We start from the raw sequence: 26,562 nt of genomic DNA, 5'->3' as shown, positions 1-26,562 counted from the left end.
GAAAGTTTCTTGAGGATTTTTGTAATGTTTCTGAAGAGTTGAAGTGAATAGAATTAAAATCTCTAAAGGTGATCCCTTTTCAGTGAAAGACTGTCTGAGAGAACTTAGTTTTTTAAATCAAGTACTGATTTTATGAATTCAGTATCTACTGTGTGTAATGATGTAATTATGTTGTTTTATACTCAGGAGGTAATACAGTACACATTATCTTTAAAAGAAAAGAAAAATTAAAGGAAAAAGTTATAGTATATCTTGAGATCAGAATTAAGTCAAATATTTGTTCTATATTTACTTCATGTACAGTTCTATAGTGGTAAGTGAAATTTTTGGTGGTTGATCCTAGGGTGCTAGAGGATTCCAAATCATTAGAAAATCAGTACATAAAATAAGAATCATTTGTAATCTCACCAGCAACAAATATTCTTTTTTTCATTGTAATGTTTATATTTAAAAAATTTTTTAATGTTTATTTTTGAGAGGTGGGGGAGGGGCAGAGGGGGGTGGGGACACAGAATTCGAAGCAGGCTCCAGGCTGTGTGCTGTGAGCACAGAGCCTGATGAAGAGCTGGAACCCATGAACTGTGAGATCATGACCTGAGCCAAAGTCAGATGCTTAACCTACTGAGCCACTCAGGTGCCCCATTGTATTGTTTATATTTTTTAAGGAGCTTTTTTGAGAGAGAATTCATGTACTATACAATCATCAACAAATATTCTTAATGTTTTTTGGTTGATGTATTAAGTATGCTGTATGTTCTAGGTTTTGGCAGATTCCCCTTATGGGGTTTATTAGTTCTTTGTTTTAAGTGGTATTTATTTATTTTTTAATCATGAATAAGTATTTAATTATACTGAATCCTTTTCACTACATTTATTGAAATGATTGTGTTTTGTTCCCCATTTAGTCTATCAGTCTAGTGTGATAATGGGCATGAATCAGTGTTAAAACAACCTAGCAGCCCTGGGATCAGCCTAATGTTACATTTTTAAATCATGATTAAATTCAGTGTATTGGCTTGTTTGTTTTTATTCATGACTGAGATTGGTCTGAGCTTTCTTGCACAGTTAACATTTATTGAGTTCTGTTCTTTGTACCACTTTCTGTGAAATGACAAGTAGATTGTTTGTATTTATTTGACTCTGCATTCTTTGTGGTAGGAAATAGACATCCCACAGTGTACCCTTTTGAGTGATGTGATATTTTACCACATTATGAAGTTTTTCTTACCAGTCAAGATTTTAAATTTTGGTTTAGATTCTTCTTGAATCAAGTTAGTTGGTTCTTTTTACTTGGGATCTTTATTGAATTCAGTGTATATTTTTATGGAGGACAATTGAGTCCTTTTAAAAACACGTTATTGTTTTAAAATTCTTTCTTTTTAATGAGCAGAAGTCGTCAAACGTTAAAAGTCAGAGAGCACAGTGTGTTGGGACCCTATGTCGATGGACTTTCTAAACTGGCTGTCACAAGCTACAAGGTAATAACATCCTTTATGTAAACTGCTTACAGTCACTGTAGCAAATTACTTCTTGTTTAAATTGTGATGATGATTTTTCTTGAAATTAAAAAAAATTACAGTAGTATTACTTAAAAGCTACTTTTTACAAAAATCTGTCTTGAAAAGCTATGTATGGCTATTAGGACAGTTTAATTTTGAGAGAAGGTTATACACATTTGCCAAGCATACCTGGTCATCTGTTGTGAGATACATATTTTTTCATATTTTATGAACTCTAAAATTGTGATATTCCTTATGGTTACATCTTAAAATTATAAATGGCAGCATTTTTCTTCCCTAGCAGTACATAAAATAATGAAGTTGCTTATGATTTCATTGATTTAATGAAATAAAATATATGAATTGGGTAGTTGGAATTCAAAGTCTGTTTCTAATTTGAGAGGATCACGCATTGGTCTTTTATTCTCTTCATTTTCCAACTTCACACTTCTGCTTTGTGTGGATCCATCAGGCTTTGCGTGTTGGGGAAATGGGGGTGGAGTGAGATGCTGTGATGTCATGTACCTCGGATTAAGAGTCACAATATTGATCTGGTGATACTTAATCCTATTGTGTGACTCTTGTATGACTTTGGATTCATCTACCTCACTAAAAGCCTCTTTGTCCCAAGTTATAAAACGGAAATTAGTTGTATTGTCTTGAGTATATTATGTGGTAGGCCCATTTGGTTTTTTTTGTTCTTTAATCAGTTCTGTCATTTGGTCAATGATACTTCATTTAGTAGGTGTTAGTTACTTCATTTGGTTAACATCTGTTGAACATCTATCATGTGCCAGACATTGTACTAGGTGCTGAGGATATAAAAAATGAATGAGATGTTCCATCCCCTCAAGATACTTGTAGATGTTATTATAAAGGTATTCTGAAAGAAAATGACTAAGAGCAATGAGAAATTCTTGTCTAGGATTAGTAGTTTGGAGGAGGGGGATACCTAACTTAAATGAATATGTAGGTGTTTGGGGAGGGTGGAGTCTAGGAAGACTTCCTGGAGGAGATCAAATGAGATAATGCATGTGAAAAGTCTTTGAGAAACCTAGGGTATTAATGTTAGTAAGTATTGTTATTTTAATAATGATTATTTGAGGACTTATTTATACAACACTGGAGAGAGATCAAGATGTTTTTGAATGCTCAGAGGAGATTGGAAAGTGACAAGAGACATTTTGCTTGTTTAAAAAATTGAAAGGCTCAGGGCACCTGGGTGGCTCAGTCAGTTGAACTTCTGACTTTGGCTCAGGTCATGATCTCATGGTTCATGAGTTTGAGCCTCACATCAGGCTCGCTACTATCAGCCTGTTAGTGGAGAGCCCACTTAAGATCCTCTGTCCCCTTCTCTTTCTGGCCTTCCCCCGCTTGTGTGCACGTGCTCTCTCTCTGTAGAAAAAAAAAGGACTCAATACAGAGTTTATGCATGAGACAACAAATTAGAGGCCAATGAATAAGTGTAGGTTAAATAGGGTGAAGCTTTTACATTCAGTCTCAGGATGGTCAGATTTAATAGATCTAAAAAATTTTGAATTTTTCTTTTTGTGTTGAATTTTCCATTTTGGTGCTTACTTAAACTTCTCTTTATAGTTAATGTTTCTACTTTGAGGCTTTTTATTTGTCATATAGAATTTTTCCTTAAACATTATTCTTTTTCATCGCTATGGCAAAATAGAAAATTATGATTTTCAAAGTTTTTTATATATATGTGTCAGTTAGGATTGTGTTGGCTGCAAGTAACAGGAAAATATAATAGGATTTAAGTTCTTTAGAATGTGAATTGTTATCTATTTTGTTCATTATTTTCAGTATTCAAAATGCACTAGCATCTAATAGGTGACTTCAATATATATTTAAATGAATAAATGAAAGAATGAATGGTGAGAGGGCTGATATAGTGGCTCCAAGATGCTGTTAGGGACCTAGATTCCTTCCAGCTTTCCACATAGAGCCAGCTCTGTAGTAATACCCTTATTCTCATAGTTCAAAATCTTAGCTCTTAGAACCAAGATGTGACAGCATGCCTACTCCCTTTAAGGAGAATTCCCAGATGACTTTACATCTTATTCACTAAAACTTAGTCCTATGGCCAGACTGAGCTGCAAGGGCATCTGGGAAATATAGACTCTTAGTTCCACGGCAAGGTGCTTAGCTAAAATTTGGGTTCCTTTACTAGAAAGAAAAGGAGATGGGGTAAGAGGAGACAACTAGTCAACTCTTTCATACATACCATCTTTCTTGTTCCTCATTAAAATTCTTGTAAGGTAGATAATATTATAGCTCTGTACTGTTATTTATGAAACTAGAATTCAGTTTGGTTAAGTAACTATTTTTAGAGCTTGTAACATTTAAAAAAATGAAGATCCCATCCCATGATCTTTCAAGTGCATCTTGCTGTCTCCTTTTAGCAGTAATGGCAACGAAGTAGTAAATCTGTGCAGACATTCATTTCTTGATGTCTCAGTTTTCAGAAACAGGTCTGGTATAATACACACTAACATGGGTGACGCAGCACTGCTATGCCTGTGTGAAGGGTTTAGAATCATTTTGTTTGTTGCTTATTCATATGATCTAATTTAACAGTTGTCTTCTGTTGCTTCTGTCATTAAAGAAACTAAATGTTTTGAAATTTCTAGATTAGATGAGGGGTGGCATCGTATGTTTGTCCATCTTGTGGGTCTCCACCGTGGCTTCTAAACTTTCCTAATTCTCAAAGCTGCTACTTTATTTGGCATCTACAGAAAATAAATGTGGTTTTTTTTTTTTAGTTTTCAGAGACAGCATTGGCTATTTTACTCTGTTGGGCTTAATGTTCACTGAAAAACGAAGTGTAGATGTGTAAACTCCAAATGTGGTTGTCTGAGTAGTGATACTTGTAATGCATTTCATAGGATAACAGAGTTTTATGTGACAATGCAATGTGTATCTATGACTTGTTTCCACTTAGGATATTGAGTCTTTGATGTCTGAGGGTAACAAGTCTCGTACAGTTGCTGCCACGAACATGAATGAGGAGAGCAGTCGATCCCATGCTGTCTTCAAAATCACCCTTACCCATACTTTATATGATGTGAAGTCTGGGGTAGGTATTCAGATGCCTGACCTTTTTGTTTGTTTGTTTGTTTGTTTAATATTTTATTTTTTTTTTTTTATTTTTATTTTTTTTTTTTTAAAATTTTTTTTTTAACGTTTATTTATTTTTGAGACAGAGAGAGACAGAGCATGAACGGGGGAGGGTCAGAGAGAGGGAGACACAGAATCTGAAACGGGCTCCAGGCTCTGAGCTGTCAGCACAGAGCCCGACGCGGGGCTCAAACTCACGGACCGCGAGATCATGACCTGAGCCGAAGTCGGACGCTCAACCGACTGAGCCACCCAGGCACCCCTGTTTGTTTAATATTTTAAAAGTGGATCACGATTTATCTTACTCTATTCCTTCAAGTGTCATATAACTTAGAATCCTAGCTAGACATGGGTATGAATTAGGAGTCAGCAAGAAACAGAAGCCACTGTAGATTAACAGAAAGGGATTTAACAGAGGGAATTGGGTGATTACAGCATTGTTAGAACACCTGAGGGGGAGTGGGCTCTAGAGTAAATCTCTAGGAATAATCACACAGATCTCACCCATCAAGGATGAGACTACCTCTGAGGCTACCACCAGGGCTGTGAGATCCAGGCATGCTCAGTAGCTGTGATCTAGGCCATAGGAGTTAATGAAGCTGCCTCTTAGTGACCTGGAAGCTGGAGAATGTAAGCTGAGACACTTGTAGAAACCCTCATATTTCCGTGATCCTGCTTGCCAGCAGAAAACAGCCAAAACAGTCCGGGGGATGACCTCTACTTTACTTCTCCTTTCCAAATCTGAAGCACATGTATCTGCTTGACAGAACCTAAGTCACATCATGAACCCTGGCTGTAAGGGAATCTGAAAAATGTAGTTTTTAGCCCCATCCTGTCCAACTAAAGGAACGTGGAACAGAAGTTAAACATGCTGATGGTTCTGTGTCTCTGCCACAGAATTTTTTGAGCTTTAAACTTTGATGGCTGACTGCAGAAGCTAATGTTAACTCTAGCTAATTTAGTAGAGATTCTTTTGAAATGTTCTCTTCTGCTAAACAGCTAAGTATTAGAAGGAATAAACTATACTGGGAAAATTGTACTATAAAAGTATCCGATTTGTAATGTTTTGAATACTTGGTTTTGAAGCTTATGAAGAGTAAACAGAGCCAGAGATGTATATGCTTCCACCATACTGAAACCTTTCTTGGTTTACTACTTACTTTTTATGTGAATATTTGCATATTTTATTATGATGCCTTACCCCCCACCCCAGCAAATCAGTTTCAAATGCCAGAAGCTAAAATAATCATGCTGGCAAAATGCTAGATTTTGGTAAGATTTTCATTTGCTGAAAGCATATTTTTCTTTTTTTTGCCATAACAGCAAGATTAGTGTAACAACAAAGAGTTCTTTGTTTTCTGTTTCCTTTTCAGCATAAAACAAAAAACATACTGATGACTTTTTTTTTAAACCAAAAGTACTTTTGATTTGGGAAGCCGAATATCCTTTTGTTAGCAACATAGTTTATTTATGGAAATAAATATAAATGTGTATATTAAAGAAAAGTTTTAAAAAATAATTCAGTCTGGGGGGTGCCTGGGTGGCTCAGTCAGTTAAGCATCTGACTTCGGCTCAGGTCATGATCTCACGGTTTGTGAGTTTGAGCCCCACATCAGGCTCTGTGCTGACAGCTCAGAGCCTGGAGCCTGCTTCCAATTCTGTGTCTCCCTCTCTCTCTGCCCTTCTCTTGCTCTGACTCTCTCCCTCTCAAAAATAAATAAACATTAAAAAAAAAAAAAGATCCAGTCTGTAGATTTGGGCATTGCTTTCCCACATTTCTTGTATTTCTGCTGAAGTATAAAATATGTGTTATGTGTGTGATTACATTACAGAACAATATATGTGTATGTATATAATAACTAGAAAAATATGTAAGTTTATACTTGAAACTATGAAGTAAGGGAATTATTATATATAAATAATATGAAAAACTTAAGCAAGTGTTGGGTTTTTGAGAGACCCCATTATATAAAATTTTAATTTTTTTTTTTTTACATCGGTAAGAATTGCAAATATTTTCCTTCAGGGTTATTGGTAAATATTTGTGAAATTTTAAACAACTTTATATCATTAAAATTTATATTTTACAAGTGCCATTATATGAAAATTTTATTGGGCTCCCTTCAAATATCCCATTTTGGGGGCACTGTTTTTCTGAGGCAGCTTTCACTCTTGTCTGAATTAGTAAAGCCGTGAATATTTTGTGTGTATCTATCTACTACTAGACTGGACAGTTCTCTTACACTGTTTTATGTGAGCACAAGATAATTTTGAAATAACAGTAAATGTTTTAATAAAGGATTTAGATAATAAAATCATTCGGTAGAGATGTAGCATTTTCTGTATTCTTTAACTGTTTATAAGTGTTTGTTGATTTACTTTGTAGACATCTGGAGAGAAAGTGGGCAAACTGAGCTTGGTTGACTTAGCTGGCAGCGAGCGGGCAACGAAAACTGGAGCCGCAGGGGACAGGTTGAAGGAGGGGAGCAACATCAACAAGTAAGTTTTCCAGAAGCTTACTTTTATTACTTTACTGACTTAAGAGCCAAATGGGGAACTTCTGTGGTTATTAAAAGAATAAGGTTCTGGAATTATTGAGGCTATATTGAATAAATAATTGAGAATTTTTTCATATATATATATATATACTTTTTTCAAATATATATCTATATTTATGTAGACATAGATATTTATGGGCCCAAGCATATTTTATGTTTTGTTGAGATGTCTAATGGGGCTGAAGAGCACAGTCAAGTCAGAGGTTTCTCAAGAGCAGCCCTACTGAGATTTGGGGTGATTCTTTGTCCCAGGGACTGTTCTTTTGTGTTGTAGGATGTTTAGCAGCATCCCTGGCCTTACTCACTAGATGGCAGTAGTACCTGCCACCTCTCTTCTCCCACCCCCAGTTGTAACAACCCAAACATATCTGTGGACATTGCCAGCTGCTCCCTGTTTGGGGCACAGTAGCCCTCCACGGGAGAACCACTGGTCTAAGCTATGGAAAAGCTGTTGAGACATCTCAGCCTGGGTGTCACGGTCTGAGCAAACATCAACCTGTGTACTAGCCACGTTGAGCTTTTCCTTTTATGACTGTTGTGGTGCTTATTTATACCAAGAAGCCGGGGTTTTATAAAGTAATATTTTGTGTACCAATTCCTTTAAATGGTTATATTTTCTACCTCAAGCTAAATTATTAGCTCCTGTGGGCAGGAATCCAGAAGGAAACACAGTGAGAGTCACTAACTGGAGATCATAAAAGACCATCATCCAGATGCTATTTTGTTATTGTATTATTGAATGGTGATATATATGAATGATATTGTGTGTGATATATTTATAGATATATATGACATAGATAGATACACTGACACACATATATAAATGTTTTTGCCTTATACTAAGTTTTAATTAATTGTATTGTGTTTGTGGCTTCCTTTCTTAAAGATATGTGGTGTTTGTATCTTATCTTAACCCAAAGGTTTACAGCTCATGTTGCTATTTACAAAAATGAAAAAAAATAATAGAGCTAAGCAATTTAATTGCTTGCAGTAGTATTAGAAGGATATTAGCTTTTAGAGTTCATGGGTTTTTAAACTGAGCAACAAAATGCTGATGGCAGTGCTGTTCTAATGCAGGTACAAGGCATCTTGATGTTCAGTTTTGTGCTAAAATATGATACTTAATATACTCAGTTTTTTATGGTTATTCCGGTTTGTTGCACCATGCAGGTCCCTCACGACCCTCGGTCTCGTTATCTCAGCCCTAGCAGATCAGAGTGCTGGCAAAAACAAGAATAAATTTGTTCCATATCGTGACTCAGTTCTCACTTGGCTGCTCAAAGTAAGCTCCCCACTCCCCCACCCCCATCCTTTCTGGCGTACTCTTAGTGGTTGGTAGAAAGGAAGAGAAGAGTAGATTGTTAATTCCTCCCAATTACCATTTCTTCTAATAATGTTCAAGTTTAAAATCTTACATGATAATCATAGTTTCAGTAGATTAAGCACCTGATTCATCAGAATCTGGAAGCAATGGGATTTAGGGCACACTGAATCACACAGTTGCCTCTGAGATTTTGGGGTGTAGCAGAAGGACCTCCTGCTAATCTGATAGCCTAGTGAGTCATAGGAAAGGATTTCCACTGTCTTATGGACTCAGCTGGACTACTCTGTCTTTCTCACAGACTCCTTTTGTTTGACTGACATTTTGGACCTTGTTTTTCTGTTTAACATCAAGGCTACTCATGATCATTTTAATTTACTTTCAGCTTAGGTGTTGTTTAAGGATACAGAGTAGAGCACACAGTCATTAATTTGTTAATTGACTTAGTATATGTAAGATAGATGGAAATGAGAAAGAAAAAAGACTATGGAGTGCTATGAGGAGAATGCAAAGAAATGTAAGACCCTCCTCCCTCTGTAATAGCTCAGGATCTAGTAAGGGAGATAAGATGTGTACACAAAATATTATAAAAGAGTCAGTGATTCCATAAGAGAGATAGTAAGGACATGTAATAGGTGTTTGGTGAAGAGAGAGGCTATTTCCAGGTCTCTTCTCGTCTTCAAGTTTCCCTGTAGTCTCTTTTTTTTTTTTTTTAAGTTTATTTATTTTGAGAGAGAGAGAGAGAATAAGCAGGGGAGGGGCACATAGAGATGGAGAGAGAGAATCCCAAGTAGGCTTTATGCTGCCAGTGCAGAGCCCGACACGGAGCTCAATCTCAGGAACCATGAGATCATGATTTGAGCCAAAATCAAGAGTGAGACGCTTAACCGACTGAGCCACCTAGGCAGGCGCCCCTCCCTGTAGTCCTCTTGGAGGTGTCGTGGTGAATTGGCTATGGGACTGGGAGCTAGAGGATTGAAAATCCAGTGACAGTTTAACTCTGTATAGAGTTACCAATCTAGAACAAAATATTTTACCTAATACTTTTTCTATTTTTTTAAAATAAAGAAATAATTTTATGAGCTCTGTTTAGTTTTGTGATAGGTTATTCTGTCACTGATCAAGACTTTATTGAACACCTGTTGCTCACTGTGCTAGGGGTTGAGAATATAACACTTAGTATAGGACACAACTCCTTTTTTTGGCTGTTTTAAAATTTTATTTTATTTTTTATTTTAATTCCAGTGTAGTTAACATACAATGTTACATTAGTTTCAGGTGTACAATATAGTGATTCAACAATTCCATACATCACCCAGTGCTCTTCACGACAAGTGCACCTCCTAATCCCCATACCATAGTTCACCTCCCCACCCCTGTAACCATCAGTTTGTTCTTTATAGTTATGAGTCAGCTTCTTGGTTTGTCTCCCTCTCTCTTTTGTTGTTCCCTTTGCTTGTTTGTTTTGTTTCTTAAATTCCACATATGAGTGATATCATGCAGTATTTGTCTTTCCCTGACTGACTTATTTTTGCTTAGTATTATTCTCTGTAGCTCTATCCATGTCATTGCAAATGGCAAGATTTCATTCCTTTTCATGGCTGAATAATATTCCATTGTGTGTATATACCACTTCTTTATCGATTCATCAGTTGATGGACACTTGGGCTGCTTTTGTAATTTGGCTATTGTAAAAAGTACTGCTATAAACACTGGGGTGCATGTATCCTTTTACATTAGTGTTTTTGTATTGTTTGGGTACATACCCAACAGTGGGATTACTAGATTTTAGGGTACTTCTATTTTTAACTTTTTGAGGAACCTCCATACTTTTTCCAGAGTTTCTGCACCATTTTACATTCCACGAACAGTGCAGGAGGGTTCCTTTTTTTCCACATCCTCTCCAGCACTTATTATTTTTTTGTGTTTTTTATTTTAGCCATTCTGAGAGGTATGAAGTAATTTTAATTTGCATTTCCCTAATGATGAGTGATGTTGAGCACTTTTCATGTGCCTGTTGGCCATCTGGATGTCTTCTTTGGAGAAATGTCTGTTCATGTCTTCTGCCCATTTTCTAATTGGATTGTTCATTATTTATTTTTTTGGTGTTGATTTGCGTAAATTCTTTGTATATTTTGGATACTAACTCTTTATCACATAAGTCATTTGCAAATAATCTTCTTTCATTCAGTAGGTTGCCTTTCAGTTTCATTTACTGTTTCCTTCACTGTGCAGAAGCTTTTTATTTTGAAGTAGTCCTAATAGTTTATTTTTGCTTTTATTTCCCTTGCCTCCAGAGATATATCTAGACAGATGTTGCTATAGCCAATGTCACAGACATTTCTGTGCTCTCTTCTAGGATTTTGTTTTAAATTTTTTTAACGTTTATTTATTTTTGAGAGAGAGAGAGCGGGGGAGGGGCAGAGAGACAGAGGGATACATAGAATCTGAAGCAGGCTCCAGGCTCCAAGCTGTCAGCACAGAGCCCAATTTGGGGCTCAACCCACAAACCATGATATCATGACCTGAGCTGAAGTCAGACGCTTAACCGACTGAGCCACCCAGGTGCCCCTCTTCTAGGATTTTTTATGGTTTCACCTCAATTAAAGGTGTTTTTAATCTATTTTGAATTTATTTTTGTGGGTGGTGTAAGATAAGTGGTCCAGTTTCATTCTGGACCACTCAGTTACATTCATTCAAATGTAGCTGATGCCATTTGTTGAAGAGACTTTCTTTTTCCCATTGGATATTCTTTCCTGCTTTGTCGAAGATAAATTGACCATGTAATTGTGGGTTTATTTTTGGGTTTTCTGTTCCGCCTCATTGATCTATATGTCTGTTTTTGTGCCAGTACCATTACATTTTGATTTCTCCAGCCTTGTAATATAATTTGAAATTTGGAATTGTTTTCCAAAATTGCTGTGACTATTCAGAGTCTTTTGTGGTTCCATACAAATTTTAGGATTTTTTGTTATAGTTCTGTGAAAAACGCTATTAGTATTTTGATAGGGACTGCATTAAATGTGTAGACTGCTTTGGGTAGTATGGACATTTTAACAATATTTGTTATTCCAAGGTGACACAACTTTTGACTTAGTCTATAACATGTTTATAAAGGAAGCTGGGTTTTCTTCTATTTTCTACTCTCTCAAAAGGTTAGTGGTATTCATCTTTACTTTCTAGAACTCTGCACACCATTTGAGCATGCTTCATTAAGTGAAACTGGCCACAGTGTAAAAAATCAGGTAGATTACTTCCATTGGCCAAAATGCAAAAAAAAAAAAAAAAAAAAAAAAAAAAAAAATAGAAATTTAAAACAAAATAATAAACAAACAAAATTTGATAATTAAAAAACACTTGTAGATAGGTCTTGAATTTAAGGGGTATTACAAAACATTAATCATGCTGGTCATCAGTAATTAACCTTGAAATCTCATGTGTTTAATTTCCAGGAGACATTTTGATAAGATACTCATTTATTCCTCAGACTTTCCCACAGAAACGTTTCCTGATCATTCATGATTATTCCCTGGATGTGCCTGATTTAAAAGACATAATATTCATTGTCCTGTTTCAGTGTTACTACCTCAGTCCATTTAAACAAACACTAGGAAATATCTTTTATTAAATTAATTCACAGAATTAAAATAGCCAGTGTAATTATTGAGTATCCATTCCATAGGTTGGAGGCCAGAAGAATCAATTACTTTGCAAAGTGCTTCATACACATGATCTCATTTACTTCTCTGAAAGCAAATGGTAATGTTCCCATGTTACAGTGGGACAGTGGTCGCAGAAATAAGATTAGGGCTGACTTCGCTGCCCATCTTCTCTTGCCTAGGCTATGTAGTGTACATCCTGTCAAAGGTTACTTTTCGTTAGAAGGAGAAACACTTTACTTTTACCACATGTTGATAGAAACTCATGAAAATACTTGAAGAGCAAAACTAAATATTTTCGAAAACTCACTTTATCTTCTGTTCAATAAAATTAGGTTGTAATTATAACATCCATGTGTCAGTTCTTAGGCTAAAAAAATGAAGTTTTCTTGTCATGTTTTTTACTTGAAAACTATGTGACCTTCTTTGTCATGTGTAACTTTTGCAGCAAGATCACAAGTGGGGCATTTTTGCAAAACTTATTCCGATATTTAAACAGTTTTCCCAAAGGCCTCTCAGAATCCATTGATACATAAATCAGTCTCCTTTGAAGTAGCTTTTATGCCCTTTTTGCTCTGTCCTTCTTTAATTCTAAATTAGTCTAACTCTCCCTGATCCTTGTTCGACTTCGTATGATTCTAGTATTCTCCAACATAGCTATCATTGAACTCATAAAATTGCTCAGCCTTTATCAGATTTGCAGTTTCTTTTAAAAGTGTTTTTGCATTGTATTTGCATTATAATTGTGTTATGCTCTTGATATTTACCACATCTGAGAGTCAGAGAAAATGAGTACCCTAGGTGATTTGGTGGGGCATACATATGAGTGCTCTTCTGTCACTCTTCTCTCCGGGTGGGTTGAGTGGTTACTCATTTGGTAAGTGGTCAGTGGAGAACCATTTCTTATCAAGAGATTTTTTTGCTTCTCTGTGTAACCTTCTAAATGTGAGCCTCTTAACATCAAATAATTTCTGGTAATAAACACTCAAATAATACGTATCTTTTGACTTCATCCACCTTCTTCGTTCTTACTGCCACTTACCTAATGAAGGCAACTTTCATCCCTTGCCTGGATGATTGAAACATCTCCCTTGAGTTTTTTTATTAATCCATTCCTTCTTTATAGTAAGGTTGTACTGTCTTAAAATTAATACTCTTCTTAAACTTCAGTCTCTTCAATAATTCTGTTAGAGGCCCTTATGATAAAGTCCAAATTCTTTAATGACTTGTGACTTTCTAGGCCTTCAGTAATCTGACCCTTCACTACCTCTTACTGTTCTTCTTGCTCTTAATATGATCAGTCCTAGCTAAGTGTTGAGTCCTCTTACTTCTAGGACATTATTCTTACCGTGTTTGGAACATTCTTCCTCCTCTCTACAATCTCCCCTCCCACTGCCCTCCCCATAAATCTTTATCTGGACAATGCTTATTCATCTTAGGTCTCAAATGTCACTTTCTCTGAAAGTCTTCCCTACCGTTTCAAGACTGGGCTTTCTGCTCATTCTCTGTTTTCTGTGACCATGTTGTGTTTATCCCTACTCTAGTTCTTACCGTGTTGTATGTAGAGCACCACCCTCTAGATGTAAACGCCGTAAAGAGCTGAGTGAATGAGTACCTTCAGCTCTGCTCTGAACCAGCATTATGACCTTTGGTAAGTCTGTCAATCTTCCTGGGTCTCAATTTCTCATCTGTAAAATGAAGTAATTTCATTAGATGACTTCAAAGAGTTCTTTCAGCTTCAAAAAATCCTGCCTTCCAAAATTCAATTTCTTTCCTATGTCCATTTAATTTGCAATTGCCACATTTGAAACAAAGCTTGCCTGATTTCCCTAATTAAACAATTAAAGAGTAACAAGAAGCTTTATACTTTCTCCTTGAATGAGTGCCAGTTCTTTTGTTGCTGTTTCCTTTTTGCTAATGGCATGAGGCCATTTTTGAATATAAGCATATTGTTACTCATGCACAAGGGCTTTTAAAATATCAAGTATTTGTCATTTGCCAGGTTTCCTTTTCTCAGCACAAATTAAAGCACAATATGCATGCTTTTTCCCTTTGGTAGTTATTGTTACAAATCCCCTTTTACCCAATAGCATTTGCTGTTCATGTGGGCTAACAGAATGCCGTAGTTCTTGAAGGGCAACACTCCACCATGGTGCTGTTGGTGAACTGAATTATAATCTGACATGTAATTCATGTGATCTTTATATATAACATTGGAATTTCAATAATGTGCATCTTGGTATTCTTCTGGACGTTGCCAAAGCTGGGCACCAACAGTGTGATATCAGTGTCTAGAAGTGAAGAGGAAAGCAAGTGATCACACAGACTTGGCGGAAGTTGCTTCTGCTTTCTAGAGTCCAGAAACATAAGTTTCCTTCCTTTTCATGTGCTGGAGTGTATTTCCTTCAAAGACCTCATTAGGCTTTGTTTTCTGTGGAAAACCTAGTTTTCAGTAGTGGATGAATAAACAGATACATAGTCTGTGATTGTATTGAACTGTTAGCAGTACCTAGGGAATTATTTTGACTCTGGCACTAAGACAAAATAACTTGGAAAGCTATCCAGTCACCTTACTTGCTCCTCAGATCTGAGCTCTCGCTCTGTTGCCAAGTGGCACTTTGTTGCTATATTATTGTGGGTGACTGTGGGGGAGTGAAATCATATTGGACTTGAAGGCAGAATACAACTGGATTAGAATATTGTTCAGTTTACTAGTTCTGGATCTTTAGGCAGAGTATTTGACCTGCTTTGTCAGAACAAACCTCTGGTTTTTCTTTTGTTTTTTATCTGTAAAATAATTCACAAAAGGCTGAGGACTAAGTAAAATTTGTACAAGGATGGTATAAATCACAGATTGCACAAACAAATTTTAGATATATTGATATTGGAAAAACCTTTTATCTTCAAAGATAAAAAGTTGACTTTTTTATGATCTTTGATTCCCCATATTGGCCTGCTTGAGAATCCATAATTCAGTGATATCCTATTGCTGAAGAGGGTATCAGATCTCTTTTTTTGGGTTGTTCTTTTCATCTTGGGATAGTATATTAGGGTATTATTAGATGTCTATTGCTATGTAACAGATTACCCCTAAAACTTAATAGCTAAAAACAACAACCATTTATTATCTGATAGTTTCTGTGGGTCAGGATTCTGGGTGTGGCCTAACCAAGTGGTTCTGGCTGGGGTCTCCCATGTGGCTGCAATCAAAGTGTCATCTGGGGCCGTCATTGCAAGGTTTGACCTGGGGTTGGATCTGCTCACCTCAGTGGTTGTTGGCAGGCTCCAGAAGATCTCTTTCCATATTCACTTTTGAGGTCTCTTCATAGGGCCACTTCACTTCATGACAGTGGTTTCCCAAGAGTGAGAGAAAATACCCACAACAGAAGCCATAGTCTTTTTATAATCTAACCTCAAAAGTGACATGCCATCACTTCTGCTGTATTCTGTTCCTTAGAAGTAAATCAGAAGTCCTTCCCACACTCAAGAGAGGGGGATGGTACTGAGGTATGAATACCTGGAGATGAGGATCCTGGGGGGCTGTCTTAGAGGCCGCCTGCCACAGGAGGGTGACATACAGCATTTGGATGGTGAAGCAGAGTCCGGGTGGACTTGATTTCTAGTTTTGTAATTCTGAGTTATATGTAGTTGTTTTTTAGTGTTGTCAAGTGAAAGTTTTTTGAATTTGTTGGAGCCTGTTCTAAAGCCCATTTCACCATACTGATCAGTTTTAGTATAATGAAGAGAGTATCTTTTCTTCAGCACCCTTGTCTGAACTGTAGAAGTGGTCGTGTAGAAAGTAAAGCCTGTTTGAATAGTTTTTGAAGTGCTGTCAGAGGGAATAAAATCAGGTGCCTCCAACATATCTTTTGTTTTAAAGACTATAATTCTACCTAGAATTCTTGAAAAATTCTTGAAAAAAATTACAAGATGACTGATAGTCTGTAACAGCAACACTTTCTGAGCCATTATTTAGGCTTCACATAGATTCCAAGTACATGGCATCATGCGCTAGATTGTAGGTAATCACTCTTTGATCAAATAACAAATAACATTATGATTGTTCAGTTTCTCTAAGGAAGATTTTTAGTCATTTAAGAAATCATTGTTTTTTGTTTTGAGTAGTGTGCTGACTTACGACATCATATTGCCTGTTAGAAGAGGACAAATTAACTTAGAACCAATTGTTATTAAACTGAAATAAATGGAGCCTTTTTTGTATTTCCCCATCCTTTCTTAATAACCAGATCTCCCTTCTGCAGAAACGTAGCTTGGCAGAGAAGAAAGAGCATGGGACTGGGGTTCAGCATATCGGTATTTCAGTTCTAGTTTTGTCCTTAAATATGTGTTCTCTCACCCTTTCTGACTTCATCTTTCTCACATGATGTTTTCTTCCAACTTAAAAATCCTACTCAATTTCATTCTTCATCTAGGACAGTCTTGGGGGTAACAGCAAGACAGCCATGGTGGCCACTGTTAGTCCAGCCGCTGATAACTATGATGAAACCCTTTCAACTCTGCGGTATGCAGACCGCGCCAAGCACATCGTGAACCATGCTGTGGTGAATGAGGATCCTAATGCACGAATTATCCGGGATCTCCGGGAAGAAGTAGAAAAGCTCCGAGAACAGCTAACTAAAGCAGAGGTATAAGGCACAGCCAAGCCACACTTTATGGGTCTAGGAAAAGCTAGAACTTGAATTTTCTTCCCCTTAGCTGTAAGTGCTAAGTACTCCACTTAAAATTTTTGAGTTTCCTATAGTAAGAGAAATTTGAGATGAATAATAAATAAAGGCAGATAGATTTTCATAGTTGAAATTTAGAGAGTTTTTTTTTTTTTTTTACAGGTGTAAAAGGATTGAACAGAAAGAGAGAATATAGGGAATTGAGAAAATGTTCCTTTCCACAGTATAGGCAGCAGACAAGAAAGAAGAGGTATAATTGAATAAGGGAGAGAGGGAGAGAGACGCTTGAAACAAAATGTATATAATTTTAGCGCAGAAAATGGTGAAGAGTGGGCATAGACTAACTGGAAGAGAACTCAAGCAGATATTTGCTGTATCATTTGTTCACTGGCTGAAGTCAGAATGAAAATCTTAAGGACATCTTCCACTTCTTGATAACCTAGTTTTTTCATGTGGCTTAATTATGTTTATAGAAAAAGTATTTTATAGCAGAAATACCCACCTATTTAGAGGTACTCTATTTCTACTACCCTATGTACATTCTATAACGTATGGTATTTATGTTCCATTACTGAATTTGAAACCTACACAATTCTAACCTGCAACCAAATGTTTTTCTTTTGAAAAGTGAAATAAAATACCAGATTCAGGATCTCTACTTTATTAGCATTTCTGTTCCCACAATTTCCCAGGACTATGGGACTCTTTCCTGGTGTTGGGACATTAGCCCTTTCTTTTCTTATAACCTGTTTTCTGGTAGTAGATTGGTAAAATACATGGTCAAAACGTCATTTTGGTTATATTTTTGCCTGTTGAAACTTATCCTGTTTTTATAAGAATAATTTTATGGTTTATTAAGATTCTTTGAAATTTTGTTTCTGTCTTCCTGGTATTAATAACACCATTCAGTTTGTAACATGTACGTCTGTATATACTTGAATCAATACCTGAAGTCATCAGTAGAGACTAGAATGAATCCTGTGTATAAGTCTAGATATATGACCTATTGGGATTTAAAAATAAGCCCTTGAGAACTTGAACTTTCTGCGAAGCTACATCTTCACAGTGACAATTGGTTGGAGGAAAAGGAAGCAGTTAGGTCTTCCTTTCAAGCCCACCTTGGATGACTGAATGAGCTTGTGGGGTGCATACAGTCTGGATGCTGTGTGTCAGTGGCATTCATTGTTATGTCTTAAGTAGATCAGAGACCTTGGTGACTTGTAGAGCTGAGAGGAGGCAGGCAGACTGTTATTTTTATCCTTCTGGATTTAGTTAATGCTTTCTTCAGAGCATGGTACAGACATTTCATGAAATAAACATTTTGCTTATAGGCAATGAAATCTCCAGAGCTAAAAGACCGGCTAGAAGAATCAGAGAAGCTAATCCAGGAAATGACTGTGACCTGGGAGGAGAAATTAAGGAAAACCGAGGAGATTGCACAGGTTTGTGCTTTCTGATTAAAGACACAGAAACCTCTTGGCAGTTTGTGCAATGCAACTCAGATGTCATTTTGGGTTCCTATTTTGATTTTTTAGCTTTGAAGATGGCAAATCTAGCACCACTAATAAGAACCTAGATTCAAGAGTCTCTGCCTTACAAAGATAAAGAAGACAAATTACAATTAATTGTTCATTGTGTAAGAAATATTTGTTTAGGGTCATAGAAGTTTTTTAAATGAAATAACTACTTTGTAGTCTCTGACTCTGAATACCTAGTTGAGTAAGACCTAAGGAACTTACCCAAACTATAAAATGCTTAGTGGTAGATATATTAGGCTGTAAGCCTCTGGTTTCATTATGACAACTCAGTAAAAGTAATATGAAATACCTAAATCTGAGGTGACTGTCTCTCACACTTAATACAGGTAGAGTTGTGAAATTTTAAGGTAGGAACATTAGCGTTTGGAAAGAATCTTAAATGTCTAGTTGTTTACTTAATAAAAGACTTGCTCCATGGCTTTCCTGTTAGATGGATGTTCAGCCTCTGCTCTTAAAAATAGAATGTGGAGTTCAGTACCCCATTGAGCAGTCTTTTCATGGTAAGGTAACCTCTGCCTGTTCCCCTCCTTTTCTAAAGTTAAAAATCTCTAGTGTTTTCAACGGTTTCTTGTTTAGTAAATATATATAACTTGGTATTTCTTTTGTCACCCAGCAGGTTCCATCTTTAAATGTGCTGCCCAGAATCAATCTATACATCAGATGTTGTAGGATGGTACTACTGTTATGTAGCATAAAGTGGATGTTATATTTATATTAGTGCAGACAGACTTTAAATATTTTTTATTATAGTCATTTTCAAAATAGATGAAAACAAGAGAAGAGTATGATGAATCTACATGTACCATCACCCAGTTTCATTAAAGATCACCATGTAATCCATCTTGTTTTAACTGTATCCCTATCCTGGGTTATTTTAATACATATCCTTCAAATTACAGAGAAGAGAATATTCCAGTGTATGAACTCCATTTCTTGTTACATATTTCACTTGTTTTTCATAAATTATAAGTCATTCTAATAATTATCCAGTTTAGAACTAATTTGTGTGAGCCTTTTTGAGCTACTCCAAAAGTAAACATTGACCCTGAAGTGCTGCTGTATTTGAGTTGCTTTGCTGCTACAAGACAGGGTCGGTCTTAAGTAAAATTGCAGTGCGAATACTGGTGAATACTGGTGAATCTTATCGTTAGCATCTTTTCCTTACCTAACTGTTCTCTGCCTCTTTCACACGTCCCTTTTGAGAACCCTGCCTGATTTTATCTCACACCTCATTTAGCACCTTATCTTTGCAAGCCCCCAGGCTTCAGTGCTGCTGAGCTTGCTAACTCCTCTTTCATGGGAAAAGACCTGGTCTGTTAGTCATTGACCTTTTTCCAAAAGAGACGAGCATATCCCAAATTGTATTTCTGGCAGTATAGCCACAAATTGTTAATAAGTCTTCTGGGAAGAAAAATGGTCCATGGTCAAATCACTTTGGGATGGTATCCCTAAAAATAGCAAATTCTTCAGGCTGTAATTTAATTGTGCTGCAAACTTACTGTGTGGCCCTAATTAAATGACTTAGTCTGTCTTGTCTTTCCTCAGAATCAAAGGCTTTTGGTGGCTGTGACTCATTACTATTTGTTATTTATATATAGTCAAAGACACCCTACTTTGCCCCAATTCATATACTTTATCGTAGAGCATTGGTTGCAGGAGTCATGCGTATCCCCCTATATGCAGACATTCATATATTGTGTGGTCTCAGAGACAGTCATAAAAAAGAAAGGTTCATACTCTTATTCTGAAAGTAGTACTTGATGCATATGCAAGTTTTATTCATTTATTTATTTAGCACATGCTCAAGCAGAGGAGGGGCGGCAGGGAGATAGAGAGAAAGAGAGAGAGAGAGAGAATGAGAATAAGAATGAATATGAATTGCAAGCAGGCTCCACGCCCAGTGCAGAGCCCAACGTGCAGCAGGGTCGATCTTAACATTGTGAGATCATGACCCGAGCCAAAAATCACAAGTCAAATGCTTAACTGACTGAGCCACCCAGGTGCCCCTACAAGTTTTATTTTGGTAAATTTACAAACCTGATGTTTTGAGTGCTCACTGGTTATGCACTGTTCTTGCTAGGTGCCAGGAATTCACAGTGGATAGATAGGATCCATGCCCTCATAGAGAAATGGTCAAGTAAACAAGTCTGAGTTACCAAGTATGAGAACAAGTATACTTCAGATAGAAGAAACAGGTGTAAAATCTCTTAAGAGAGCATTCTTGACACTTTGAGGGACCTGGAAGAGTTCCATTTAACTATAGCACAGGCTTTGAGAGTAGGAATGATAAGACATGAAGGTGGAGAGGAAACGGGCTAGATTGAAGGGCCTTGTGGACTTTGTTGAGGGAGTTTGGCCCTTATCTTGCTGGGGAATCACTGAGGGTATCAAGCAAGGGAGTGTATTGAAAATTTGGCCTTTTAGAAAGATCACAGTTGGTAAAACACCTTTGCTCATATGTATAGAACTAAGTGAGAAACACAAATTCAAGATGTTAGATATTTTTAAGAAGGAACATTGAGAATTCAATAGTATACTTGGTTGCTATTGGTAATGGCTTATTTTTCAAAACAAAGTTTTAATTAACAAAATGAAAAACATTATATAGTTTGGAAAGAAAAAATGCAATAATCTATAATACCATGTCCTAAGATAACATAATTAAATTATAAAATTATTTAATGATTATTCCAACGTGAGACCTTTTATATCTTGCTGTGTCAATAGCTATGGAATTAATCCTTCTCTAATACGTTTATAGGAGCGACAGAAGCAACTTGAGAGTCTTGGAATATCTCTTCAATCTTCTGGGATTAAAGTTGGGGATGATAAATGCTTCCTTGTTAATCTGAATGCTGATCCTGCTCTGAATGAACTTCTGGTTTACTATTTAAAGGTGAAGTAACAGGCTTTGCTGCTATTTCCAGCCATGATATAGAACAGTATTTCATAGTATTTTTTTTAACTTGAAGAAACATGCTTATTCAAAAATAATGAATAATGAATTAACACAATTGTTTCTATTCGAATAAACTAGAAGGTAGAAAAATACTGAGTTTCTGAGATTAGTTACCCTTTTTAGTCTTCAAGTGATGTAATTCAACCTAGTAATATAAAAACTAATATTCTGATGTTATTTTCAAGACATTAAGTATCTTAGCTACTATGATTGACTGTGATTTATGCCAGGGAGCTAAGTAGATAACTTTAAAGCTTAAAGAATGACTTTTCGAACTAAACAATTTATTAGCAGACTAAAGTTTTTGTCATTTATATGAAGCACACCCTTTTCTGAGTGGTTATCAGATTACAAGAGGAAATGTTTAAAGAAAGTTATGGTGTAGGACCACTTACTATGAAATTTGTTTCCAGTAATTTAGGAAAATTCAAAAATTTGGATTATTGACTTATAAAAAAAGAATAGATGACTTAGAGAGTGAGAGGGTCAGAAACCCAAATAGCGATGTATGTTGAAATCTGTAAATTGTGGCACTTATCAGGAAGACAAGAGACAACTTTAGAATAAGCAGGAATCCTGAGACACTACATAAATTACGAGGAGGAGCTCACCAAAATCCCCTTGTCCCAGGGCGTAAGTGAATTAGGTAATGGACTATATGATTTTGACTTGTGGTTAATATATACTGGGAGGAAATCTTTTCCACCCTTACAATATGGATACTATATATGTAGGTTTAACTGAAGGGACTAAGAAATTAAAGATAATGAGCTGGTAAAGTTGGAAACTGCTTTAAAATTAGAAAATTGTTTGGTTTCATTTCTAAAGAGACTAAAGAATTCACGATGCATTGGCTAGTTTCCCAGGTTTTATTAAAGATATCCTGGGGTAATTGGTTTGTGTTATTTTGATAAATAAAGCCCCTTTATTAATGAGTATCTGATACCATGTTGTAGTATGCTGTGAATTAAATTGTGTTTTTGATACATATAGTATATGTGCACTCTCAGCTGTTGTGTTCAAGTGGGAGCAACATGGGAGTGGCAGGGAGATGACCCACGTTTTTAGTTTGGTATGCTGCTGAACGGATGTGTGATCTCAAGTCCTTTGCCTCCTCCAGTCTACAGATCCATCCTCTATAGAAGGGTGCTTTCCCTGTCTGACTCCCTCACAGGAGCCCTATGAGGATTAAATAAGACTTGATATTTACAAAGTACTTTGTAAACAGAAGCACTGTAAAATATAAAATATTCCACATACCATCTTCTTACTTGATACTCAGCGTGGTACCTTATGTATATTACCCTTGTCTATTGCAAAAAAAAAATGATGTGATCGTATCACTTACTATGTTTCTTAATGATGTGGGCAGCATTTTCTGTTAGGGTTTCAGCTATAGGTATTCATATGCTTTAGGAGAGGTACAAGACAGAATAAGACACAAATATTCTGCCCTTTTTATTTCTCAGAACTATGAATTCTTTTTCTTTCTGATGTGATGAAGTTCAAATTGGAACACACACATACGCCAACAAGAAAAAAAACCTGATTCTATCTGTTCCTTAACTAAAAAATTAAACAAAGAAACTATTTAAAGACTTTTGGAGAGTAGTCAAAATATTTCTGGTCATCTTGTGTGGAGGTGTTGGGATTCTGTTTCAGACTGTGTGGTCAAGCCTGTTTTGGCAGAGTCTAAGGCAGTGTTGATTTCTTCACTGCCCAGGCTAACCTCGTGACAAAAGTATATTCATGACCAAGCACATTCAAAAGGATGATCTCAATCCAAGAACAGTTTTTGCTTCAGTAAAGTGATACCATGCTGTGGGTTGGAAGAATCTGGAGGCTGAGCATTTTTTATTTCTTGCCTTCAAATTCTGAAATCAATTTAGATGCTGGACAGATGACTTCATATCTCTGGGTGATTTTCAGCACCCCATCTATAAAAGAGGACCCTGGATTAAATGATCTCTAACGTTCTTTTTAGTTCCAAGTGGTATGATTCTCTTCCAGAACAGAATCCTCCATATATTTGTTTTGTCTGGAACTGGTAGAGGCAAGGTATGGTGGCCAAACCATAGGTGGAACATAACTCACAAGATAATTTTGCATCTAATTTGCATGTGTGGGCAGTCCTTACATGTCATGGTTCCAACATACACAAATTCCAGTTACCACGATCTAGTAGATGATGCTGACGCCACTGCCGTTTGTGAGATTCTACACATGCAGCCAGGGAAATGTTGTGAAGATGAACTTACAGACGTAAATAATGAAAGTGTGATGAGAAGGATGAAGATGGCTCAAAGGGACACTGGAGAACACTTCACACTAAAGGAGCTCTTGGAGATATTTCACAGCATCTAGAGCACAGAGGTTAAAACGGTAGAAGCTTAGAAAGGAGTATCACAGTTTGCCAAGGCACAGGAAATATGCTCCCTCCATATTGTAAGTTACGTATTGAGAAGAAGGCAGGTACTGTTTATACTACTCCTGATAAGCTTTTAACAAAAATAAGATACTTTTTGTTTTTAAATAGGCTGCATGCCCAGCATGGAGCCCAAAGTGGGGCTTGAACTCACGACCCTGAGATCAAGACCTGAGCTGAGATGGGGCACTTGGATGACTCAGTCGTTTAAGCATCTGACCCTTGATTTTGGCTTGGGTCATGATCTCACGGTTGTAAGATTGGAGCCCTGCGTCGGACTTTGCGATGACAACACAGAGTCTTCCTGGGATTCACTGTCTCTTTATCTCTCTCTCTCTACCTCTCCCCTGCTCATGCTCCCTTTCTCTCTCTCTCAAAATAAATAATCTTAAAAAAAAAAAAAAAAAAAAAGACCTGAGCTGCGATCAAGAGTCCAATGCTTAGGCAACTGAGCCACCCAGGCACCCCAGAAATAAAATGCTTTAAATTTCAGTGTTTCTTTTTAAAAAAAAAAAATTTTTTTAACGTTTATTTATTTTTGAGACAGAGAGAGACAAAGCATGAATGGGGGAGGGTCAGAGAGAGGGAGACACAGAATCTGAAACAGTCTCCAGGCTCTGAGCTGTCAGCACCCAGCCCGATGCGGGGCTCGAGCTCACTGACGGCAAGATCATGACCTGAGCCGAAGTCGGCTGCTTAACTGACTGAGCCACCCAGGCGCCCCTCAGTGTTTCTAATAGTCTAAATTACAGTATACTAAATAAATATCGGTTTTACTATTTTTTCATTATCCTGTATGTTGTAACAGTAAGAAAAATCTTAATGGTTTTACATACATTTTAAAAAGTCACAGAATAATTGCAGTTTCCCCATTGATTATTAAGATCTCCTTGCAATGTTATTTTTACAATCCTTTGCTCTCATGCAAATCAAGGACTGCCTGTGATTCTAAGACAGTCTTGGACATTTATACCAGTGCCAGCCAAGCTTCTAGAGGGAAGAGCTGCTTCCCCCACCTTAAAAACATGCTAGTAATACACTTTGTTTTCTGAAGAGTTTTATAAACACATACTAGAAAAAGAGGGGGGATTTGTGCCCAAATTCCAACATGCAGAGATGACCACAGTTAACATTTAATAGTTTTATCTGTATCTGCTGGGTCTATTCCTGTATGTATGTCTATAGGCTTATACTGATACATATTTTTAAATTACAGAAATGGGATCACAGTATAATTGATTCTCATCATGCCTTTCAGTTATCCTCCAGATCTCTCAGAAGGGCTATTTTGCTTATGCGGTTCTGGATCTGCTCTTTGCACAAGTCAGCTATTAATGGCCCTGGAAACAAGGCTGATTCTGAAGGATTTGGAGCAAATTATACATGTACACACTTGATAAGGATTCAGCAACAACTTTAAATGTTTTTATTTATTTTTGAGACAGGGAGAGAGCACGCACTAGCAGGGTAGGGAGTAGGGGCCAAGAGAAGGGGAGACGGAGGATCTAAAGTGGGCTTTGTGGCCCAAGTGTCCATCGATGGATGAATGGATAAAGAAGATGTGGTACATATATACAATGGAGTATTAATCGGCAATCGGAAAGAATGAAATCTTGCCATTTGCAACTATGTGGATGGAATTAGAGGGTATTATGCTAAGTAAAATTAGTCAGAGAAAGACAAAAATCATATGACTTCACTCATATGAGGACTTTAAGAGACAGAACAGATGAATGTAAGGGAAGCAAAAATGATATAAAAACAGGGAGGGAGACAAAACATAAGAGACTCTTAAATATGGAGAACAAACAGAGGGTTACTGGAGGGGTTGTGGGGGGGGGGGAATGGGCTAAATGGGTAGGGGGCATTAGGGAATCTACTCCTGAAATCATTGTTGCACTATATGCTAACTAATTTGTATGTAAATTAAAAAAATAAAATTAAAAAAATAATAAAGTGGGCTCTGTGCTGACAGCAGAGAGTGGGACGTGGGGCTTAAACTCACGAACCATGAAATCATGACTGAACTGAAGCCGGTCGCTTAACCAACTGAGTCACCCAGATACCCCAGGCAGCAGTTTTATTTATTTATTAAAAAAATTTTTTTTTTAATGTTTTTTGGTTTTTTTTTGAGAGAGAGAGAGAGAGACAGAGTGTGAGCGGGGGAGGGGCAGAGAGAGAGGGAGACACAGAACCTGAAGCAGGCTCCAGGCTCTGAGCTTCCAGCACAGAGCCTGATGTGGGGCTTGAACTCATAAACTGCGAGATCATGATCTGAGCCGAAGTCGTATGCTTAACCGACTGAGCCACCCAGGTGCCCCTTTAAAACTTTTTTTTAATGTTTGTTTATTTTTGAGAGAGACAGAGACAGAATGTGAGTGGGTTGCGGCAGAGAGAGAGGGAGACACAGAATCGTAAGCAGGCTCCAGGCTCTGAAGTGTCAGCACACAGCCCGACACGGGCTGTGAGATCATGACACCCAACTGACTGAGCAATCCAGGCACCCCTCGGCACCAGTTTTAAAACACATGTCTTTTATAGTATAGCTCCCATTGAAAGTAAACTGCCTGTTGTCCTCTTTGCCAGTATTCACAGTCACCGACTGAAGTGATGAGAATGGCAGAGGCATCAGCCATTCAGTGTTTGTGGAGCTGTGGGTTGGGCCCCAAGGACCCCAAGATGAAGAAGACACAGTCATGGCACAGTAGGAGTTCTTGGGTTGGCAGCGGTTTGGTCTGTGTGGTGTAGTGTTTGAATTTGTAAAAGATGGGAAGATAGCATTCCTGCCC

General features: G+C 37.1%; 1 protein-coding gene across 1 annotated transcript in view; it reads left to right on the top strand.

Moving 5' to 3' along the window:
• Positions 1-26,562, top strand: part of KIF13B (kinesin family member 13B) — a 201,810-nt gene that overhangs the window by 77,985 nt on the left and 97,263 nt on the right. Inside the window, exons 7-13 of the mRNA XM_086703788.1 lie at positions 1,391-1,478; positions 4,453-4,587; positions 7,015-7,127; positions 8,357-8,468; positions 16,600-16,812; positions 18,183-18,293; positions 21,151-21,285. Of these exons, the coding sequence (XP_086559914.1) occupies positions 1,391-1,478; positions 4,453-4,587; positions 7,015-7,127; positions 8,357-8,468; positions 16,600-16,812; positions 18,183-18,293; positions 21,151-21,285 (907 nt within the window). The remainder of the gene's footprint in view (positions 1-1,390; positions 1,479-4,452; positions 4,588-7,014; positions 7,128-8,356; positions 8,469-16,599; positions 16,813-18,182; positions 18,294-21,150; positions 21,286-26,562) is intronic.

Source organism: Puma concolor, chromosome B1, assembly GCF_028749965.1.
Source record: "Puma concolor isolate L17-30 chromosome B1, mPumCon1.1.hap2, whole genome shotgun sequence".
Lineage (NCBI taxonomy): Eukaryota > Metazoa > Chordata > Mammalia > Carnivora > Felidae > Puma > Puma concolor.
This window is presented reverse-complemented; position numbering and strand designations above follow the sequence as displayed.